We start from the raw sequence: 21,547 nt of genomic DNA on the forward strand, positions 1-21,547 counted from the left end.
GTCTTCTGTGAGGTTCCCTTAAGCATCGGCCCTAGGCCCTGTTATCTCTCTTTGCCCTTTATGTGCTTACATATAAATACATTTCCTTTGAACTTTTTACAACTGTACTTACATTGAGATCTATATTCCAGTTATCCTCATGATCTTGTGAAAGTTATTCACACCTTCATTTCTTCCAAGAGAACTGTAACTCTCTTTGTGGTATTATGATGATGACGTTTAAAGCAGCAGGTTGATCCACAGCTAAAATCCCTCATTGTTTTGCTGTAAGTGTAACAGAAGTTTACCTGTTGGAGGTGAGCTGTTTGCAAAGGTGCAGTAAGCGCCTGTTGTCTATCTAACAAGTGGCTTCAAAACGGCAGTCCACTATTCGCTGGGTGATGTCACGGTGGCTACATCTATTAGTTATACAGTCCATGGGAGACATTCACTTGTGATGCAATTTTATGAAAGATTTGCATTTGCCTTCGGGTCCAGGGCTGTTCACCTGGGTACTTTGCTGCCGGTGTTTACCAATAGCAAAGCATGTCAGAGGGCAAAGCATGAAATAGAAATAGTAGCGACCTGGATGTAATATGTTGCCCTCTAACTATATGTCCCGCTGGACCCTTTCATCAGCTGATGAGTCCAAGACTGAGCTAATCAATGGGTGTGTTATGGTTTTATAGGGCATGTATGCTATGATCTTATTGGGCGGTGAGGGCAAAGATTTGTCTAAGGATGCTGAGGTGAAGCCTTGATGGGGTATACCATTAGGGAAGTCCGTTAGAAAGCTGTGCACATACTCATAGAACTGAAGTCACATCAAGGTTACAACTATTTCTCCTCATGAAGCCTGCATCCACCGCTCTTCCTCAACTCTTTTGGGGGTTTCAGAAATGTTCTGTGTTTCACTGAATTGCTCTGTGTATGTTGTTATCTTCAGACATTGGGTTTTCTATAGCTAAATATTATTTCATAAAATATTTCTGTGAAATAGAAGCTTGTTTTTTATCCAATAATTTAAATTTATTTGTTGGCTATCACTCACACTCTTATATAGCCTACAGTGATGCTTTAATATAAAATAACGCTTACCGGCATATGAATTTGAGAATTGAGAGAGAGAGAAACGGAAGGAGGGAACTGACAGCAAATGAGCAGGGAGAGAGAACGCAGGCGCACTGGTGGTAGGGAGGGGGAGGAGAGAGAGAGAAAGACAGAGAGAGAGTGTCGGATAATTGGATTAAGGGAGCAAGAGCGAGGAGTAAAGAGAAACAGACAGAGTGAGAGACAGAGCTGGGGTACACCTGACCGTAAGAAGGGAGGGTAGCTCCTCTGCCAGCCACATACACACGTTTGCACACACACACACACACACTCACACGTTTGCACACACACATACAAACACACAGTGCAAACAGGCAGAGGCAGTGAGCCAGGCAGCAGAGAGCCTGTCGACCAGCAGCCATGACAGACACCGGTAAGTAGCTACATATTGAACATCCCCTAGTGTGTGTTTATGTGTGTGAGTGTGCATGGTTTCATATCAGTAATGACGTACAATATGAGCTGTGGTTATGTGATTTTAGGCATCACACATCAAGGAATGTGAATGTGTGTGTATTAATTTGAATATGAAGGCATTCTATAGATAGATAGATAGATAGATATTCTGATTGAGGAGGAGATAAATATGATTGAATCAACAGTGGAGAAGAAGAACTGAAACTACCTTGATGGCTGACATTTAAACCAAATTGTTAAATGTTGAACAAATGTCAGATTTTTAATCATGACTTACACAGAGGCCCTGTCAACATGTATACAGATATTTCTGAGAGAGGACATTTTCCCCCTTTGTTTCACTTCGTTTAAAAAAATAATTCTGTCCACACCTTTTTATCTTTGTCCACAGTGGGAGGCAAAAATTACCCCAAGCAATCACTGGCGTTACCTGTGTTGCGCAGTCTCTCCTTGTCACAAAGGCAGTAACCTGTACAAGCTAAAGTTACCCTTTTCAAAACAGCTACCTGAGATCTCATCACTGCTGATTTCTCTTCAATATACGGATGAAGGTGCTCACACAAAGACACGGGTAATACTCTGGGCATTAAAAGTTGTCCTTACACCCCTCGTCAAACAAAATCCCACTCTTGAAGTGTCCCACCATCTGCTTGACTGACTTTAAACCACAGACGTTGAGGTGGAGCAAAAAATATTGGGTGCAGCATGTTCGTCCATGAAGTGGTCCAGTAATAGTAAGTGTAAAGTAGTCATTAGACAAGCATTCATTTATTCATTTTCCGTAACCGCTTATCCTGTTAGGTGTCGTATGTGGGGGCTGGAGCTTATCCCAGCTGACATTGGATGAGAGGCAGGGTTCACCCTGGACAGGTCACTGATCGTTTACACGACAGCGGCGTTTTGGGTGCCTGAAAACGCAACGTTTTGACAACGGGTTCTCCGTTGTCATGTAAACTTGCAATATGCAGTTCCTCTGCAGCTCCACTGAGACTTTTTGCACATGTGCATTACGGTTCCAGTCACTAGGCATGCGCGGGAAAGTCGACCGTCACAACAACAATGCCAAGCTCTGTTTGTGCTGCTCACCCTGTTGATTTGAAGTGAAGTGTAGATCTGTTACTGTAGCAACTCCACCTTGTCGTCCATCCAGACAAAGTTATCTGTGCATGCTTTCGCCATTGTGTCTTCTTTGTTTTGGTTTGTAATCACTGTGTTGTAAAGGAAGGCGCTTCAGCGCAGGCGCATGGAGTCATGCTGTGGTGTTGCTTTGCAAATTTACACTGCCACCCATTGGCCTGGCGTGCATACTACAGCGTTTCCAGTAGATTTTGCAGCTCTGTGTGAATGGGGATCGTTTCAATAACGACGTCATATAAACGCAGAAGTTTTTTAAAACGCAGAGGACAGACTTTTCCATTTTTAGAGAAACCGTTGTCGTCTAAACAGGGCCTCAGAGACAGACAATCATTCACACTCACATTCACACCTACTGCCAATTTAGAGTTACCACTTAACCTAATCTGCATGTCTTTGGACTGTGGGAGGAAACCGGAGCACCCGGAGAAAACCCATGCTGACACACGTAGGACATGCAATCTCCTCCCCCGCCCTGGGGTTCAAACCAGGAGCCCTCTTGTTTTGAGGCAACACTGCTAACCACTGCATCACCATGCCGCTCGCAAGAAGTGCAGACAAAACATTAGCAAAAAAGCAGTCTGCTATTGTTGTTGTTGTAATGCTGTGTTCAAATGGAACTTCAATTTTCAATTCAATTCAATTTTATTTATAAAGCCCAATATCACAAATCACAATTTGCCTCACAGGGCTTTACAGCATACGACATCCCTCTGTCCTTAAGACCCTCGCAGCAGATAAGGGAAAAACTCTCCAAAAAAACCCCTTTAACGGGGGAAAAAAACGGTAGAAACCTCAGGAAGAGCAACTGAGGAGGGATCCCTCTTCCAGGACGGACAGACGTGCAATAGATGTCGTACAGAACAGATCAGCATAACAAATTAACAGTAATCCATATGACACAATGAGACAGAGAAAGAGAGAGAGAGAGAGAGAGAGAGATGCAGGTAATGACAGTAGCTTACAACAACATTGTTGAAAGTAATAATATTATAGTTATAGTTCTGGCTACTGTGGTACAATATGTTAAAAGTATGTATTGATATCTGGCAGTATACATGTGTGACAATAGTGACTTGTGAGCTTGTGTTTGAAACATGGGAAGTCAAATGCAAACGTGATCTCAAAGCAACAATTGGCAAACTGATTTCATTATTGTTGCCTAATTTGCTCCGTTTTACACGTCCACACAGGTAAACAGAGACAAGAATTTAAAAAAAAAAAAAAATCTGCATCTTAGAAGGTGTTTAAAAAAATCTCTGTTTTAGTGACTTAAAACTCTGTTTGTGTGTGGACGAGAGGCCAAAACATAGAATAAAATATCCATTTACTACAATAACCAGGAGTTTTAATAAAGGCAGTGCAGGAAGTGTGGTTGCACTAGGGCCCGTAAGGTGGGGGGCCCATAAAGAGAGTGGGCCCTCCAACAATGTGTTGGGTGGAGAATGGGCCCTTATCAGTCATTGCCACCTTGAAAATCTACCTGTGTTCAAAGAAGAACTCTCATTAAATTAAAAACAATGCCACTTGCTATCTATAGCAAGCATCTATAATTATAAATCAACTATATAATAACTGTAAACACTTAAAATTGTTAAATGAAATTAATGATTTCTTATTTTATTTGGTGCTTTTGTTATACACAGAGATGCAGTAATATATATGTTGATGTTATCCAATTTCAAGTCTCTTATCATGTGACGAGATAATATATAATTAACTACAAGAAACCTGACATGACATTTTCTGTAATATTGTTTGTTTGCTTTCTTTAAATTAGCTAATTGATTTAATACTATATTTTAGCCTCTTTTTCTAGTGCACTTCTTCTCTGATTCACTTAAGATCAATGATCTCCAATAGCTTTATGTGTTGCAGTAGTCCCTAAGAGGGCAAAATATAAAGACAAAAAAAGATGACTGCAGAAGACATTTAAAACAATCTTAACTGCAAGTCCGGGTAAAGGAAAAATAAATATGTGTAATAAGTTTGTCACACCACAGAAACGTGTTATCACAGTATCATAGATATCACAGCAATATACACACACCCCCAAGCCAAAAAATGAATTCCACCCCACGGCGACAGATTGTTATTACCTACTAACCCAGTATCACAGTAATATACACACCTCTGGGCTAAGGAACAAGCTGCCTTGCAGCTACAGACACTTAGCAGTTAGCAGCTAACCCAATAGCACACACAGTCTATAGCACAGCACACACACCCTGGTGTTTTGCAGCTGCGTGACCTACATTATTGCTGAGTTGCCATTGAAGTGTTGCTCAAGAGCTAATTAACATAATAACGTCCTTGTGTGAGTGCTACTTGCCACAAAGCACCTCGTTGAACAGCATCTAGAGTTTTTATTTGGTCAAAAAATTTAAATGCTTTTCATCAGTGTCTGAGACCCATTGAAACATTGCATTTTCCATCTCTGAATACACGGCAATACACAGAGAGCTAGCCTCAGCCTGATCTAGCTAAATAACACAGTACCACAGCTGGGAACAAACCATGTAATTGGTTGATGCATTACCATGTCATTTGAGTGCTTAAAAAAGTTTAGGCCAACTCAACTTTGATTTGTATCTTGTCACACCCGTCCGCAGCGACAAATGTTGGCCATTGGTTTGTAGCTTAATGTCATTAGCTTCCATTAAAAATGACTTGTAGCCTGTTGCTGTGTCACCGCTAGTGTGACAATAGTATGAGCAAAAGTACAAATGCCGCTCTACAGCAACAGACTCTCATTATCAGCTAATCCAGTAACACGCAGTCTATGGTAGCAGCAGGCCGGGTAGCCAATTCAAGCTGGAGGACTGAGAGGTATGTTAGTGACGGCTGTATTGCTTGTGGGCACAGATAAAAAGGCGTCCTTTCGCTTCAGCATGATACGTGGCTGGTCGCCTTTATTGTTTAACGGTGTCTGGTGTCGTCAGGGGGAAACGAAGCAGCACAACAACAAAAGTCCAAGTAAGGTGGGTGGGAGGGGTGATGGATGGACAATGCATTTAACAGGCTGAAGTTGACACAACATCCCAGATCATCAACATCCAATGTGCTTAGAAAGTCCATGATCAAACGTCAATATTTGACGAGGTTAGAGTGAGAATATGTTGTTCATATTTCCCTGACCTGCCTTCATGGACAGCCAGGTAATGATAGTGTTAGCCATGATGTCACTGTTATTAAATAAAATCACTATTAAAATGTGTGAATACAGCCAGCTTTACTTGGGCAATAACCCCACATTAACCCTTGGATGACCCCTGGACATTTTTGTCCACTATGAAGGATCATGGATGTCGTAAGTCACAAAGGGTCATCCAAGGGTTAAGCTTAATAACAAGTAGTCTGATGTAAAATCACACCTCTTAAGTGTTGAGGTCCCTGTCTTTTTGCTATCATATACCAGCATCGTGCTGCACTTGGTAGACCCGACAAAGCCGACACACACGTCGTCACTGTCAACAACTCACACGTGTACGGCCAGTGATGCCGTCAAGGGGGGGCCGACTTATCACCCCCCAGGTGTGATAAGTAGTTGGTTCCATAGCTTAGGTCTATACTGAGGAGACCAACCCGTCTGAGCCTGAGGATAGTTGCGAGAAATTATGGCCCGGGCAGAGAATCTAAGCTCTAGCTGCACCGCTCCCCAATGTCACAGTTAGACCAGACAATCCATGGAACACCAGGCTGTTTGTCTCACTGAGCAGTAAGAGAGCACTGTTTAGCTTGAGAGTGAAGGGACTGGCTGTCATGCATTACAAGCTGCAGTCACACCACCGCCCAAAGAGCCAATCTTATCTGAGGCTTCTGCTGCTGCGGACTCTTATTTGTCTTGCTAAATGCTGATTGGAGGCATAAATCCCAAAGGCAGTATCACAATGTACTGCTTTAAAAACTGATCATAGAGGTGGATCAACAGCTGTCTTACAAAGTGTGAGCACCACTACACACAATGAGCTTCACGATATTGGGATTTGTTCCTGGATTTGTTCCAGTTCTGTTATATTAGATTGTGCAGGTGTTCCTGATACTGTGTCCACCCCCTTCATGTACTCCGTATGTTTGTATGTGTGGAAACTCCATGGCTGCACTAAAAAAGAAAAGGACATCTTCAAGGGGACTGAACCATATCTTTGAATTTTTCTTTTGTGTGTTTGTCTCCTACATGATGTGTAAATGTATAATTATTAGGTTAGAATAATTAGGGGCCGGAATGTAGGAGCCATAAGCCCCTTTTACACTGCCAGATTTTAGGCGAATGTTGGGCCATTTTGCCGGCAAGCTGCGAGTGTTTAGACACACAGAGCCGGACTGGCAAGTTGATCCGAGGTGCCCAATTTTCCGCCTTGTTGGGTAGACATATTGGCGGAACCTTTTTGGTTTAAAAAGAATGAGGCGCCCTTCCGCCACAGCAGGTGTTGATGACTTGTGGGAGGAGCTGTTGATGACGTCGCATGTGCGACCCACTGGCGGTGGATAAACAGGAAACAGCTGATAGCAGGAATGAGCGGCTAGTAGCATGAGGGAAATGCAAACCTGACAGACACTACAGTGAAGATGAGCAACTGGGGAGACAAGGAATTGCACACCCTCCTTGTCCTCGAAGAGGCCATTAACCGTCAGATGACGGAGACGGTGAAGGATGGGCCAACTTATGAGAGAATCGCCAAAGGACTGACCAGCTGCGGCTTCCCTCAGAGCATGTCACTGTTTACGTCACACGCTGAGCTACAGATTGTGTTACTTGCTCACACCCCCCATTGCCCCAATAAAGGCACATTCTGTATGAACAACAGTAGGCAGGCGGCATTTTTCTGCACTCCCCAATTTTGTTTTAATCCTGCCAATGCTGAAACAAGACTGATTGAGCTTTCCTGCAAATTTACACAAATGCTATTTAAGAAGGGCTTGCGAGACTGATCAGTAAATTGCTTGCCTGCTTTCTTGCCAAACACACTTAGAAACACACGGTCTCTCTCTCTCTCTCTCTCTCTCACACACACACACACGCACGCACGCACAGAAGGACACTGGGGTTAGACCCAGACACAGCAGGCAGTGTATCAGCCTGATAGCCCCCTCCACTCAGGCTATTTTCATTCGACTTACAAGGGATTAGCTCAGGTGATTACCATCTGTAGGTCTCTCCTCACTGTGTGTGTGAGGGTTGTATGTGTTTGAGTGTGTGTGGAAATTTGAGTGTCAGACGCTTCATTTCCTGCATTCTGGTAAATTCTTATGCTCCACTATAGAGTGGAAACATTTATGTAAAGAACAGAAAATCAGGCGGCAGGTGACAATTCAAAATATTAAAATTTGTAATAGAATATAATGCTGTGAGGCTCTCAGGTGTTCTGTATTACTTTCAAATATTTATTCTCCTGTAGATTAGCTTGTCTTCTTTGATGTTATCTCGACTGAATCAACACACGTTGGCATAGTTCACTTTTCCATCCTCCTTTGTGTGTTGTTTGGGGAAGTCACCTCTTCAAATGTGCATCTTTTTACATCAATGCGATGTTAACTAATTTTAATTAATTTATAATCCACTGGAATAAGAAAAAGTTCCAGTATTTAATGAAGTACACTATGGTGTTGCTGAAAGATGGCCTACCCAGAGCACAATGTTTTGTAGTAAACAGAGAACTGGAAATGGATCAGGCACAATATAGCCTATTGAAATCTGCTGAAAATGCCTGGATTGGCCTTGATACAGAACCTGCGGACATATTTTTTATGACCCACCCAAAAAATTACAATACATTGGTACATTTCAGCCCAAAACATAGTGCTTGACTTTAGCTAAAGAAACACAAACGACAACATAAAGTTAAGAGAATGGATATTCAAATATGTAAAAACAAACAAACAAAAAAAAAAGCAGAACATTAATTGATTTAGAAAACATGAGGAGGAAAAAAACGTTTCACAGTATTTAGGATTTCTAGTATTTTTTTCTTCTTATATTCAGTCAACCCCCAAAACAATTGAGATGGAAATAATTTCATTAGGAACAATAACCAACCCCAAATATATGCATTAGACCCGCTATTACTAAGGACGTTCTAAATCTATTTGTTAGTGATGTAATAGGTTGAGTAAGCTTACTAGAAATATATCAAAACATTCAGTGTCTAAAAGTGACAAAGCAGTATACTGGTCAAGTTCTTAATAACTTACAGAAACATCACGTGCAGTAGTTGACCTTCTCTTCCCCTCTCTGTCACTCTGTCTCTCTCTCTTTCTCACATACACACAAACACACACACACACACACACACACACACACACACACACACACACCGCGGTGCTTAGTTTGTGTCTGTCTCCTTGTCTCAGTCTTCAGTACAACACAGTTGTGCTACCATAATGCATAAAGTTTGCGGTTTGCAGGTTGGTTTGGGTTTTGGAAACTGATTAACACATATTTTGCTGGTTAGGCAGTGTGGATTGGATAAGTGATGCTGCTAAGTGAACAAATTCCTGTCTTTTATAAACAGGATGCTACTTGGGCCATATTGTCATGCAAGAATGGAGACAAACTCGGAGTTCTCATTTAACTTTTTTAAATATTATTCTATATAACATCTTATTTTATATATGTTTTTTTATTAAGATAGTTTATGGTATTATTAAACAATTATTTATTAAACAATGCTAAGCATTCAGTATGATCACTGGGTTATCCAATCATAACTTGACCCTTGCAGTTGGGAAATTGTCCAAAAAGTGTCTGTCCTTGTAATGTAATAATTGTTATAATAATAATAATAGTTGTATTGTAATGTAGCAATTTTATTTTATCTTTTATTTATCTATTGTCTTTTACATTTTATTTCTTCTCTCTAATCTTATTCTATTTAATGTTCTTTGATTTCGTCTTGTGCTGCTGTGATACTTGAATTTCCCCCATGGGGGATCAATAAAGTATACCATATCTTATCTTAAGACAGACCAGTCAGTTCAAAATACCCTAGGGAGAACAAAATAACTTTGAAAATGCAATTAAAGGGATTAAATGGAATAATATTCTAGTGTTAATCTGATGTTGAATCTGACTGTCAGATCTTTTTGTCCACAATACAAGGTATAATGAATATTTTTTAACCCAATAACAGACAAAAAAAAGTTCTCCCATGATTAAATGGTTACATACCTAAACTGATGAGAGAAAGCAAAAGCAAAATTTTTCATTAATATCACTGACCAAACAAAGGGGAATTCCAAATTTCCCTTGGAATTATGGAGTTGGGAAAACTTAAGAGTGGTTAACAGGAAAACATACTGCTAATAAAAACACCTTGAACTGTGTGTTAATGGCAGTACTACTCAAGATGAAGCCCAAATAGCAAAAAAAAGAAATTCAATTTGCACGATATGGAATCAGCATGGACACTGATATAAAGCCCCTCCACCAATCTACTAAGTATGATGCCTGAAAATTGCAATCATCCTGTGTTTAAGATGAGGGTATTTCCAAAAAAGAAAGAATGATATTGGTATCAGGATCAATTTTGGGGCCTCTGCTGTTAAGTATCTGCATAAATAATCTTCCAACTGGAGGCCATGAGTCTGACATTCAAATGTACACAGACGATACTGTAATTTAATGTACATGCAATGACCAAACAGCAAGCTGCATCTAAACTCACGGCAGTAATGGCCCATGTCACACAGTGGCTTAATAACTCGCATCTTCACTTTAACATAAAGAAAACAGTTATGTTCTTCACTAAGAGGTCAACAAATAATGTTACAGGAGAAAAGCTGACATTGGTATCTGATTTTAAATATCTTGGTGTAACACTTGATTCTAATCTCAAATTCAAAAAATAAATTAAGATGGTAACAATTTTCGTAAAGTCTAGCATGTCAAATTTCTGCTACAGTGCCCTCCAAAAGTATTGGAACAATGAGGCCAATTCCTTTATTTTTGTTGTAGACTGAAAATATTTGGGTTTGACATCAAAAGATGAATATGGGACAAGAGATCAACATTTCAGCTTTTATTTCCAGGTATTTACATCTGGATCTGATACACAACTTAGAAGATAGCACCTTTTGTTTGAACCCACCCATTTTTCATGAGAGCAAAAGTATTGGAACATGTCACTGACAGGTGTGTTTTGTTGCCCAGGTGTCTCCCAATTACATTGATTATTCAAACAATAAATAGCACTGAATGTCTGAGCTCAGTTTCAGATTGGGTACGATAGATTTTGCCTGTGCAGACTGCATTTAGAGGTGGAACCAACATGAAAACCAGAGAGCTGTCTATGGGTGAAAAAGAAGCAATTGTGAATCTGAGAGAAGATGGACAATCAATCAGAGCCATTGCACAAACATTGGCCATAGCCAGTACAACCATTCGGAATGTCCTGAAGAAGAAAGAAACCACTGGTGTACTAAGCAACAGACGTCGAACAGGTAGACCAAGGAAAACATCAGCAGTTGATGACAGAAACATTGTGAGAGCTGTAAAGAAAGACCCTAAAACAACTGTTAGTGACATCAGCAACAACCTCCATAGGGCAGGAGTGAAGGTATCACAATCTACTGTTCGCAGAAGACTTCATGAACAAAAGTACAGAGGCTACACCAGAAGATGCAAACCACTCATTAGTAAGAAGAATAGGAAGGCCAGGCTGGAATTTGCCAAAAGGTACAGAGATGAGCCTCAAAAATTCTGGGAAAAAGTTTTATGGACTGATGAGACAAAGATTAACTTTTTCCAAAGTGACGGAAAGGCGAAAGTTTGGAGAAAGAAAGGATCTGCTCATGATCCCAAACATACAAGCTCATCTGTGAAACACGGTGGAGGTAATGTCATGGCTTGGGCTTGCATGGCTTCTTCTGGGACGGGCTCTTTCATCTTCATTGATGATGTAACACATGATGGCAGCAGCAAAATGAACTCAGAAGTCTACAGAAACATTTTGTCTGCTAATTTAAAGAAAGATGCAACCAAACTGATTGGGAGATCCTTCATCATGCAGCAAGATAACGACCCAAAACACACTGCCAAAACAACAAAGGAGTTCAAAGCATCACAAAAGAAGAATGCAAAAGTTTGGTGATGTCAATGGGTCACAGGCTTGATGCAGTTATTGAAAGCAAAGGATATGCAACTAAATATTGAGTCTCATTCACTTTAATCTATTTTAAGTTTATATGTTCCAATACTTTTGCTCACCTAAAAATTTTGTGTTCCATTACAAATAATGCTATCTTCTAAGTTGTGTATCTGATCCACATGTGAATACCTGGAAATAAAAGCTGAAATGTTGATCTCTTGTCTCATATTCATCTTTTGATGTCAAACCCAAATGTTTTCAGTCTACAACAAAAGTAAACGAATTGGACTCACTGTTCCAATACTTTTGGAGGGCACTGTATATCAGAAACTATCTAACTAGCAAGGCAGCAACACTGTATTTCAAAGGTGATGTTTAAATCTGTGGTTTCAGTACAAACTGGTTATTTAGGAATAGTTTCAAATACTGCATTTAACACTTGAGAGGTTTAACATAACAACTTGAATTTTGTGGAATTAATCAATGTCAGTGCTTAGTCTGGCATAGGGTTGATGAAAACATAGCTCTCATGCAAACACCATTGACTGCTCCTCAGGTGCCTCCTGCTGATCTGATATACTTTTGCTATTGTTGATTTAAATAAAAATTAAGTGTTCATGTATGAGAGTTTATTAAAATGGGATATGACAGATGCTATCAGACTCTTAACTGTTGTTGCTGGTTGTGACTGTGTATGTTTATGTGTGTCTTGCAGATACTCTGAGCGAGGCACTAAAGGCTATCAGTGTGAGTACGGAGCTGATTGATGAGGAGCTCAAGCCTCATTTGGACACAGTGCTGGCTAGTCTTTTGGAAAAGAGTAAGTCATGTAATGTAATGTCATGTCTGATACACACCACGCGTCCCATACATAAAATCAAACAGTGCTGGACAAATGCTGAGTAAGTTTGTTTTTAGCCATCTAAAAAAAGACCAACTTTAAAAAACTCAATATCAGTGTAAGTGTATGCTATATTTAGAATATTTTCATCGCTTTACCTCAGCCTACAGTGGTGGAAAAAAGATTTCGGACACCCCATGCATTTGTGAAATATTGCATTAAGAATCACTCTTAGGTCTTCAAGTGCAATTTCTTTTAGTACAGTCACAGCTAAAATACTAAATAAATCCTAAAAAGCCATTAAAAACTTAAAATTGATTGGTTCCATAAAAATACATAAGAAATTTTGAGTATTGGGTCATTTTGGTACCAGTGATGAAGGTCGTTCTTTTTATTAAAAGACACAATTTTTGTTGCCAAGCTTCGTGTCTACATAAAGCCAGCACATTTGAAAGTTCTTCAGACACAAAAATGGCTAAAACAAGGAACCTAACGCAGGAAACATGCCTGAAGATAAAGATTCTCAGCCAGGAAGGGTACAGCTGCCGCCAGATAGCCAGGAAGTGCAGATGCAGTCCTTCAGCAGTTGGATACACTCTGCAGAAATACAGATGAACCAACAGCTTGGAAGACAAACCAAGATCTGGGCGTCCAAGGGTTTCTTCAGCAAGAAATGGCCGCATCCTGATCCGCATGTGCAGGCAAAACCGCTGAATGACATCACAGGAGCTTCAGCAGCAGTGGTCAAACCAAACTGGTGTCCGGTGTTCCACCCGCACTGTACGTGGCCGACTTTTAGATCATGGCTTAAGGTCCTACAAGGCTATCAAGAAGCCCCTGATCAATGAGAGACAGAGGTTAGCCCGGCGTCATTGGGCCCAGGCACACAAGAACTGGACAGCCAGGAACTGGAAGAAGATTTTGTGGTCAGATGAGTCCAGTTTCCAGCTTTATCTTCCTCCTACTAATGTGAGGGTACGCAGAAGGCCAGGCGAAGCATTATCTCCAGCATGTACAGTACCTACTGTCAAGCATGGTGGAGGCAGTACCATGGTTTGGGGATGCATGAGTGCTGCTGGTGTTGGTCATCTCACTGTCTGTGATGGCACATTGAACTCTATCAAGTATTGTACCATTCTCGAAACCCACATGCTCCCTTCTGCACGTGCACTGTTCTGTCGAGGTAAAAACTGGATGTTTCAACAAGATAATGCCCCTTGCCACACATCCAAGGCCAGTAGAACTTGGCTGCAGGAGCACAGTATCCAGGTCTTAGAGTGGCCAGCTCAATCCCTGGACATGAGCCCCATTGAAAATCTGTGGTGGATTATCAAAAGGTCTGTTTCAAAGCATAAACCAAAGAATTTAGAAGAATTAAAAGCAGTAATTCAAGAAGAATGGGACAAGATTACCCCTCAACAGTGTGAAAGGCTCGTGGGGAACATGCCAGCCAGGATTAATTTAATTCAATTCAATTCAAGTATTTATAAAGCCCAATATCACAAATCACAATTTGCCTCACAGGGCTTTACAGCATACGACATCCCTCTGTCCTTATGACCCTCACAGCGGATAAGGAAAAACTCCCCCAAAAAACCCTTTAACGGGGAAAAAAAGCGGTAGAAACCTCAGGAAGAGCAACTGAGGAGGGATCCCTCTTCCAGGACGGACAGACGTGCAATAGATGTCGTACAGAACAGATCAGCATAACAAATTAACAGTAATCCACATGACACAATGAGACAGAGAAAGAGAGAGAGAGAGAGAGAGAGAGAGAGATGCAGGTAATGACAGTAGCTTACAACAACATTATTGAAAGTAATAATATTATAGTTATAGTTCTGGCTACTGTGGTACAATATGTTGAAAGTATGTATTAATATCTGGCAGTATACATGTGTGACAATAGTCATATGTGTATAATAACAGTAGAAGTATGACTAATGACTAATGATGGCAGCAGCAGCAGGAGGCATCTGGCAGGACCACGACAGCAGCACAACCACACACGTCACGCTGTTCAGGCGCCGCTGCGATATGAGTTAATCTGAGAGACAGTGGAGCACAAAGGCTCCGGAGAAGAAGCCGAGTTAGTGACATCCAGAATGGCCGAGTTAGCAAGATGCAGTAATAGAATACGAGAGAGAGAGAGAGAGAGAGAGAAGGAGAGAAGGTGCCCGGTGTATTACAGGGGGGTCCTCCGGCAGACTAGGCCTAAGTCAGCCTAACTAGGGGCTGGTACAGGGCAAGCCTGAGCCAGCCCTAACTATAAGCTTTATCAAAGAGGAAAGTCTTAAGTCTAGTCTTAAATGTGAAGACGGTGTCTGCCTCACGGACCGTAACAGGAAGATGATTCCACAGGAGAGGAGCCTGATAGCTGAAGGCTCTGGCTCCTGATCTACTTTTGGAGACTTTAGGGACCACGAGTAACCCTGCTTTCTCAGAGCGCAGTGTTCTGGTGGGATAATAAGGCACTATGAGCTCTCTAAGATATGACGGAGCTTGACCATTTAGAGCTTTATAAGTTAACAGTAGGATTTTAAATTATAAAATTCTGGATTTTACAGGGAGCCAGTGCAGAGAAGCTAAAACAGGAGAAATATGATCTCGTTTCTTAGTTCCTGTTAGTACACGTGCTGCTGCATTCTGAATTAGCTGGAGAGTTTTTAAGGACTTACTAGAGCTACCTGATAATAGAGAGTTACAGTAATCCAGCCTTGAGGTAACAAAAGCGTGGACCAATTTTTCTGCATCTTTTCAGGCCAGGATAGGCCTAATTTTCGCAATATTACGAGATGAAAAAATGCAGTCCGTGAGGTTTGTTTTAAATGAGAATTAAAAGACAAATCTTGATCAAATATCACTCCGAGGTTTCTTACGGTAGTGCTAGAGGCCAGAGCAATGCCATCTAGAGAAACTATGTCATCAGATAAAGAGTCTCTGAGTTGTTTGGGGCCAAGAACAATAACTTCAGTTTTGTCTGAATTTAACATCAGGAAATTGGTGCTCATCCAGGTTTTTATGTCTTTAAGGCAGTTATGGAGTTTAGTTAATTGATTACTTTCTTCTGGCTTCATCGATAAATACAACTGTGTATCATCCGCATAACAATGGAAATTTATAGAGTGATTTCTAATGATGTTACCTAAAGGAAGCATATATAGAGTAAATAGGATTGGTCCGAGCACAGAACCTTACGGAACTCCAAAACAAACTTTGTACGTAAGGACGATTCATTATGAACATGAACAAACTGAAAACGATCAGATAAATAAGATTTAAACCAGCTCAGTGCAGAACCTTTTAGGCCAATTAAGTGATCCAGTCTCTGCAGTAGAATTTGATGGTCATTAGAGCTCTACCACGTGCCAATGGCAGGACTACTAAATATTAATTTGATGATGTGATGGTTTATTTATTTTTTGTTCACTTTTGAACACATTCTCTATTATTTGTTGACTTTGATACCAACAATGTTGAGAACTGACATATTGAAACTGTCAAGAATTTAGTTTTGTTAGTTTTTCTTGTAAACAATAAACAAAAAAATATAATTTGTATTTGTTTGTATCTGTCTAATGCAGCCACAGCTTTTGAAACAAAAAAGATTTTTCCATAAATATTTCATGATAATATTTGAGATTGTGTAAAATTTTAAGGGTGTCCGAAAACTTTTTTCCACCACTGTATCTGTTGGGGAATTGAAGTTGTTATATCAAAGCCACCAGAATCGGTTGACAAAAACAGTAATTTTATTTAGCAGAACACTGAGCTGCTGGTCTACTATGGCCTCAATGGGTTAGTGTGTAACGTAAAGTGAATATTCAAATATAGTGCACAGTTAGAGTGATATTGATGTTTTTGGGTGGCTCAAATATGTTTTAGTACATTGTTTGGCTGCTGTGCTGGTAGATTTGGTTTATCAAAGATAACAGCAAAGCAACAAAGTACATATAATGAAATGTCAGATAAGTAGGACCACAATGTTTAACTCTATATCTTAAAGCATTACACTTACAGCTGAAAATTAAATTATCAGGATGACTTTTCAAAGTGCCCCAACTCTTCTCAGGCATGTGACCAACACGTAAAATTACCATTACATATATGTAACATGGTACATGTCTAAAAGGTGCTTTACATTGATTTTGTGTTTATACTTTATTGAATAATTGGTGTAAGGGTATCGATTATATTGGTTGAAACTAACAGTTGGATGGTGGCAATAAAGAAATGATCAGGAGGCCACCAACAAAAAGACATTTGTGACAGTGTATTTTTAATGAAACCACTCACTCATCACAGTCACATACTTTGTGACTTGAAGTCATCTGGGCTTTACTGTGTAAACTGAAAACTTTAAGCCAAAACTACCTTTGCATATTTTTAGTATGTGCTGTGATTCTACATCCTGTCATTGCTGTCATGTTGACCTAATAAATTTGGGTGTCAACAGAAAAGGATGCTGCTGTGGAGATTGCCAGAAGCGGGATTTTACCCACACTGGCTCAGGCCTTACGGAGTAAAAGCCACCTGAGCTGCCAGGTGGCTCTGGTGGTAGCAGAGATGGCCAGGGAAGGTAGGATACTGCTACAGATGTTACCTTCTTGAATAGCATTTGCACCCTTTCAGCTGTAAATAAAACAAAGCAATTTAATTTTTTTATCTGAATATGAATATTCTTTGAGGGATTTCTCCTATCACCAACGCTCAGCAGATGAGTTTGCCCAGTTGTCATGGCATTGTAAATGTTCAAATTTAGTGGCTCAAACAGCAAGCTTGAATCCAGAAGTACAATTCACAGATAGACAGGTTGAATTTAAAATTCATGTTTACTAGGTAAACATATCCAGATCAGGGTTAAGTAGAGAATTATGAGTCCCTTGGGCTGCTAGTATCAGACAGGCAGAAACAAAGGCTGGAAATGTGCTGGTCAGGTGATGGAAAGAGGTTACTGTAGGGCAGGAGGGAGCGGCTGGATGCAGGAGTCAGGTGACTGACTAGGCCAGATGGAAAAGTATAAGGGCATCAAGTGAACAAGTAGAGATATGGAAATAAAGGGGCCTGAGGGCCTGACACTGTCAGAAATGTATCCCATGCTGTCTTTGATCGCAAGACTGTGACAACGACCATCCTTGAACCTCTTTCACTGTGTGACATAGGACCATCATTTAAAAGCCATGACCAAAGATAACGCCACCTTTCTTTTATGTTGGTCATGTTTCATATGGGACAGCCCAAAATTGCACAGTGTATAACAGGCTTAACCCATATGATGCTTATAACCACTGATAACTGCCATTTAATGGCCTGGTAACAGCTAACCACCAAATGGCAAGGTCTAGTGTTTTGGATTTAGTGGCATTTAATGGTGAGGACACAGAACTGAAACTTCTCCTGTATGCCAAACGTGTAGGGAGACTACAAGTGCTGACAAGAAAACATGAATGGCCCCATCTACAGCTGGTTTTTGATTATTCCCTTGTGGACTACTGTAGATCAAGATTGCGGACTCTGCTGGAGAGAACCCTCTCCATTCTACAGTAACAAAAACACAATTATTTTCAAGAGATAATAAATGATAGCATACATAGTTATGAATATTTTATACCGTTTCTGCTACTAGACACCCCTAAATCCTTCACAGTGAACCTTTAATGTGAAACTACTGTATATTAAGGCTTATATTTCCAACGTCTTACTGTTGTGTGTGTTGTAGCTGCAGTGAGGGAGCCGTGCATTGAGGCAGGCCTGGTGAAGGTGCTGGTTCCCCATCTGAACAGCAATAACCAGGAGATGTTGCTGAACACTGGCAGGGCCATCGGACGCATCTGTTTTGACAACTGTAAGTTGGTCTGACATTGCTGCTCAGTCAGCAGGGTTCACTGATGATGAACAGTGTGCTTATGAGGCACAGACTGTGTTCTTTTAAAAGTTAGAGAGACAGACAGTAAGTCACTTTTCAGGTTTCAATAGGTATATGTATATGGCTTATGATTTTCAAATTTTAAATGATCTCTTATTACAGCTCACTTTAATGTGATGATTTGTATCCAGCTATCATTTACACAACATGCTATAATTACAACCTGTGAGACCATGAAATGAAATAATGACCTATTTATAGTTAAAGTGAAGTTAAAATACTAAAAATTGGGATCAGTGCTGATCAAGGCATTTTTTGACTGATCGTGATGGACTATTTTGAGCTATACAGAGGATCCAATCTTTTGTTTTATGTCAGCTATCACAGCTGCTTTTACTCCTGAAGCTTTCATGCAGAGACATGCGGAGTGCAGCTGTCTCCAATTCTCCGCTCTCCTTTTCTCCTCCACTCAGCTGAGCTCCCGTGTTTGTATGAGCAGGGGCTGAGCCCTGTCTGTAGTGAAACACAACACACCATAACCAACAGCACAAAGACAGTATGAGACTGTTTACTTAAGGTTTTTTACCAAAATTATGAGCACTCCTTTCATTTCAGCTCAGTGTGAATGTCTTATGCGTTTATGGCTCAAGGTGTTTCACTGCCAGCAAAGAAGAAAGATAGACAGTAGTCCAGAACTGGGCCCTATTTCAGAAAGCAGGATTAATGAAAACTCTGAGTATGTTTAGCCTGAGATGAGGGAAACTCTGAGTTTTCCGTGTCACAAAGCCAGCTCAGCATAACCCCGAGTCAGTTACTATGGCAACTTACTCCAGGAAGCTAACCTGCTGGCTTGCAGGTTTGCTTCATCTAAGCCTGAGGCTGAGTGTATAGCAGGAAGGAGAAACATGGCTTTTCCTTTTCCTTTTTTTCCCTCCAGTCGTGGACGTTGAGGCACAGTTTATTCAGAGGCTGCTGCGTACGGAGAAGGTGCTTAGACCCTGTTTGGATGTCTCCCCGGAGGAGTGTCTGTATGAAAGATACAATTTCACCTCACAGTCTATCATTTATCTAACAATCTGTTCAACCCAGATATATCAAATATTACACATCGTGGATTTACGTTATCATCGGAGCAAATTTTATGCATTGCTCTTTGATCCTTCAGCAGCTGCAGTTTTCTTTATAATAGGCTATCAAAAACACTCAACACATCAGTGAGACAGCAGTTTGTTGGGTCGTAAGAAAAGTGACTCGATTATCAACAAAGTTGCCACGGAGTAATGGTGGCTTAGTGGATGGAGCGGACACCCCGTGATCTGACGCTCAGTCCCTGATGCAGCGGCCATGGGTTCAAACCATGGACTGTATAAAAATATGGACATAGTCACCATGACATCACCCATTGGTTTTTGAGGAGCGGTTTTGAAGTTCAAAGTAGGCGGCTCTGGCCGTCGCCATCTTGGCAGTGCCCAACTCCCAGCCAATCAAAAATGGGCAAAGAGGCGGGCCAAATGAAGCCTGCTTGCTTAAACACGCCCACCTCACTCGAAGCTGCTAAGTTAGCTAGGCTAACAAGTTAGGCTACTTTGGCGAGCCCTGTGGTGTTGGCTGCTCCTGCTTGGTGCTAGCTCCCTCATGAAACTTGAGGTAAGTTGAGTTTACCTGAAACTAACATTATACAACAAAACTTGAAACAATGATTCAGCTGTTACTGAGATTACGTTATACTACACGATCTTAAAAATGCTTCAGTGTTTTTAAATATATAACGTTAATTTTGGTACGTTAATTTGCAACTCTTGATTTTGTCGAGACTTGCAGTAATTTGGCCAGTTTTACAGTGAATTAGCATAACGTTTATTTAATACATATTTAACGAATAATTTGAAGCAAATCAATTGACCTGAATTTAGATTTTCACGTAACTTTAGTTACGAGTTGTTTATTTGGATGTCACTTGATTATACTTTGAATAAGATAATGTTAATAAGCTAAGTCACATGTGATGTCACATGTGATGTTAGCCATTTAACGGTAGTGTTCTTTCTTACCATGAATGTTTTATTGATACTAAATAAGAAATTTGAGTTAGTAGTTGGATTTGCAGTGTGCATAACGGCTGACATTAAAGATTATAGCCTAGTACCCACACCGCTATTGCAAACAGCGTGCGTATTTATGATTCTGACATTGATAAAAGTCCGAAGGGGATTGAAATTTATGTGTAACGTTAACATTACTGTTATCAACAGCGCAGTGCGAGATTATCATCTAGAACATGATAAAGAAATGTCGAAGTTGCGAAGGAAAGGCAGTGTTATACTTGTTACAAGATGTTAATTAAAGTTAACAGCAGAAACTGTAAGTACCAGTTTTGGCTACTTGACTTTAGACAGCTAAGCTAATATTACATTGTCTTCCAAGGACAAAAAGAAAGCATTTAAAAGACTGTCATCTATATTTTGAAGTGTTGCTCCCTGTTCTATTTTATCCTACAGATGTGACATAATAGTATTAGTATACTGGTATTGTCAACAAAAAGAACTGATTCACCCTGTATAGTTAACTTTCTGTTTTTCATTACCTGAGGCATTTATTACACTCATTTTACTTTCATAGGTACGGTGTGGATCATTGGTGACAGCTATGTCCAGCGTGGTGCCCAGAGAGCTGCAGAGACCTTGGGAAGCAACCTCAGCATGCCAGGCGTCTGTGTCTGAGGTGGACTGCAGTGGAGAGGCCTTCTCCCCTTCTTTTCCCACTCCCTGCGAGGAAGAGCAGCACCAGATGTCCTCATTATCCACTGTGGCGGCAATGACATGGGGGAGGTCAGCAGTGTCAAGCTGGTCAACATGATAAAGGAGGACCTGCACCAGCTTCACCTCCACCATCCTGGCATGAAGATAATATTTTCTTTATTGACCCAAAGGTGCAGGTGGGAGGCTGGTGCCAATCCAGCAAAAATTTATAAGGCCAGGAAATTTTTTAACAGTGTTATGGCTACATTTGTTCATAGTTTAAATGCAGCCATTATTGAGCACCCTCACATCAGACATGACAGTCCTGGGCCATTTTTGAAAGATGGAGTTAATTTCACACCAAGGGGAAATTATA

At 40.6% G+C, this 21,547-nt stretch overlaps 1 protein-coding gene across 2 annotated transcripts in view; it reads left to right on the forward strand.

The window, feature by feature from the left end:
* Positions 1-1,165: 1,165 nt before the first annotated feature.
* si:dkey-191g9.5 (rap1 GTPase-GDP dissociation stimulator 1-B) overlaps positions 1,166-21,547 on the forward strand; it is a 55,584-nt gene continuing 35,202 nt past the window's right edge. For both annotated transcript variants that reach the window (XM_049601211.1, XM_049601212.1), the window contains exons 1-4: positions 1,166-1,462; positions 12,442-12,546; positions 17,024-17,146; positions 18,287-18,412. In XM_049601211.1, the coding sequence (XP_049457168.1) occupies positions 1,450-1,462; positions 12,442-12,546; positions 17,024-17,146; positions 18,287-18,412 (367 nt within the window). In that variant the 5' untranslated portion in view covers positions 1,166-1,449. The remainder of the gene's footprint in view (positions 1,463-12,441; positions 12,547-17,023; positions 17,147-18,286; positions 18,413-21,547) is intronic.

The sequence above is a fragment of the Epinephelus fuscoguttatus genome, linkage group LG16 (genome assembly GCF_011397635.1).
Source record: "Epinephelus fuscoguttatus linkage group LG16, E.fuscoguttatus.final_Chr_v1".
NCBI classification, from domain to species: Eukaryota; Metazoa; Chordata; class Actinopteri; order Perciformes; family Serranidae; genus Epinephelus; species Epinephelus fuscoguttatus.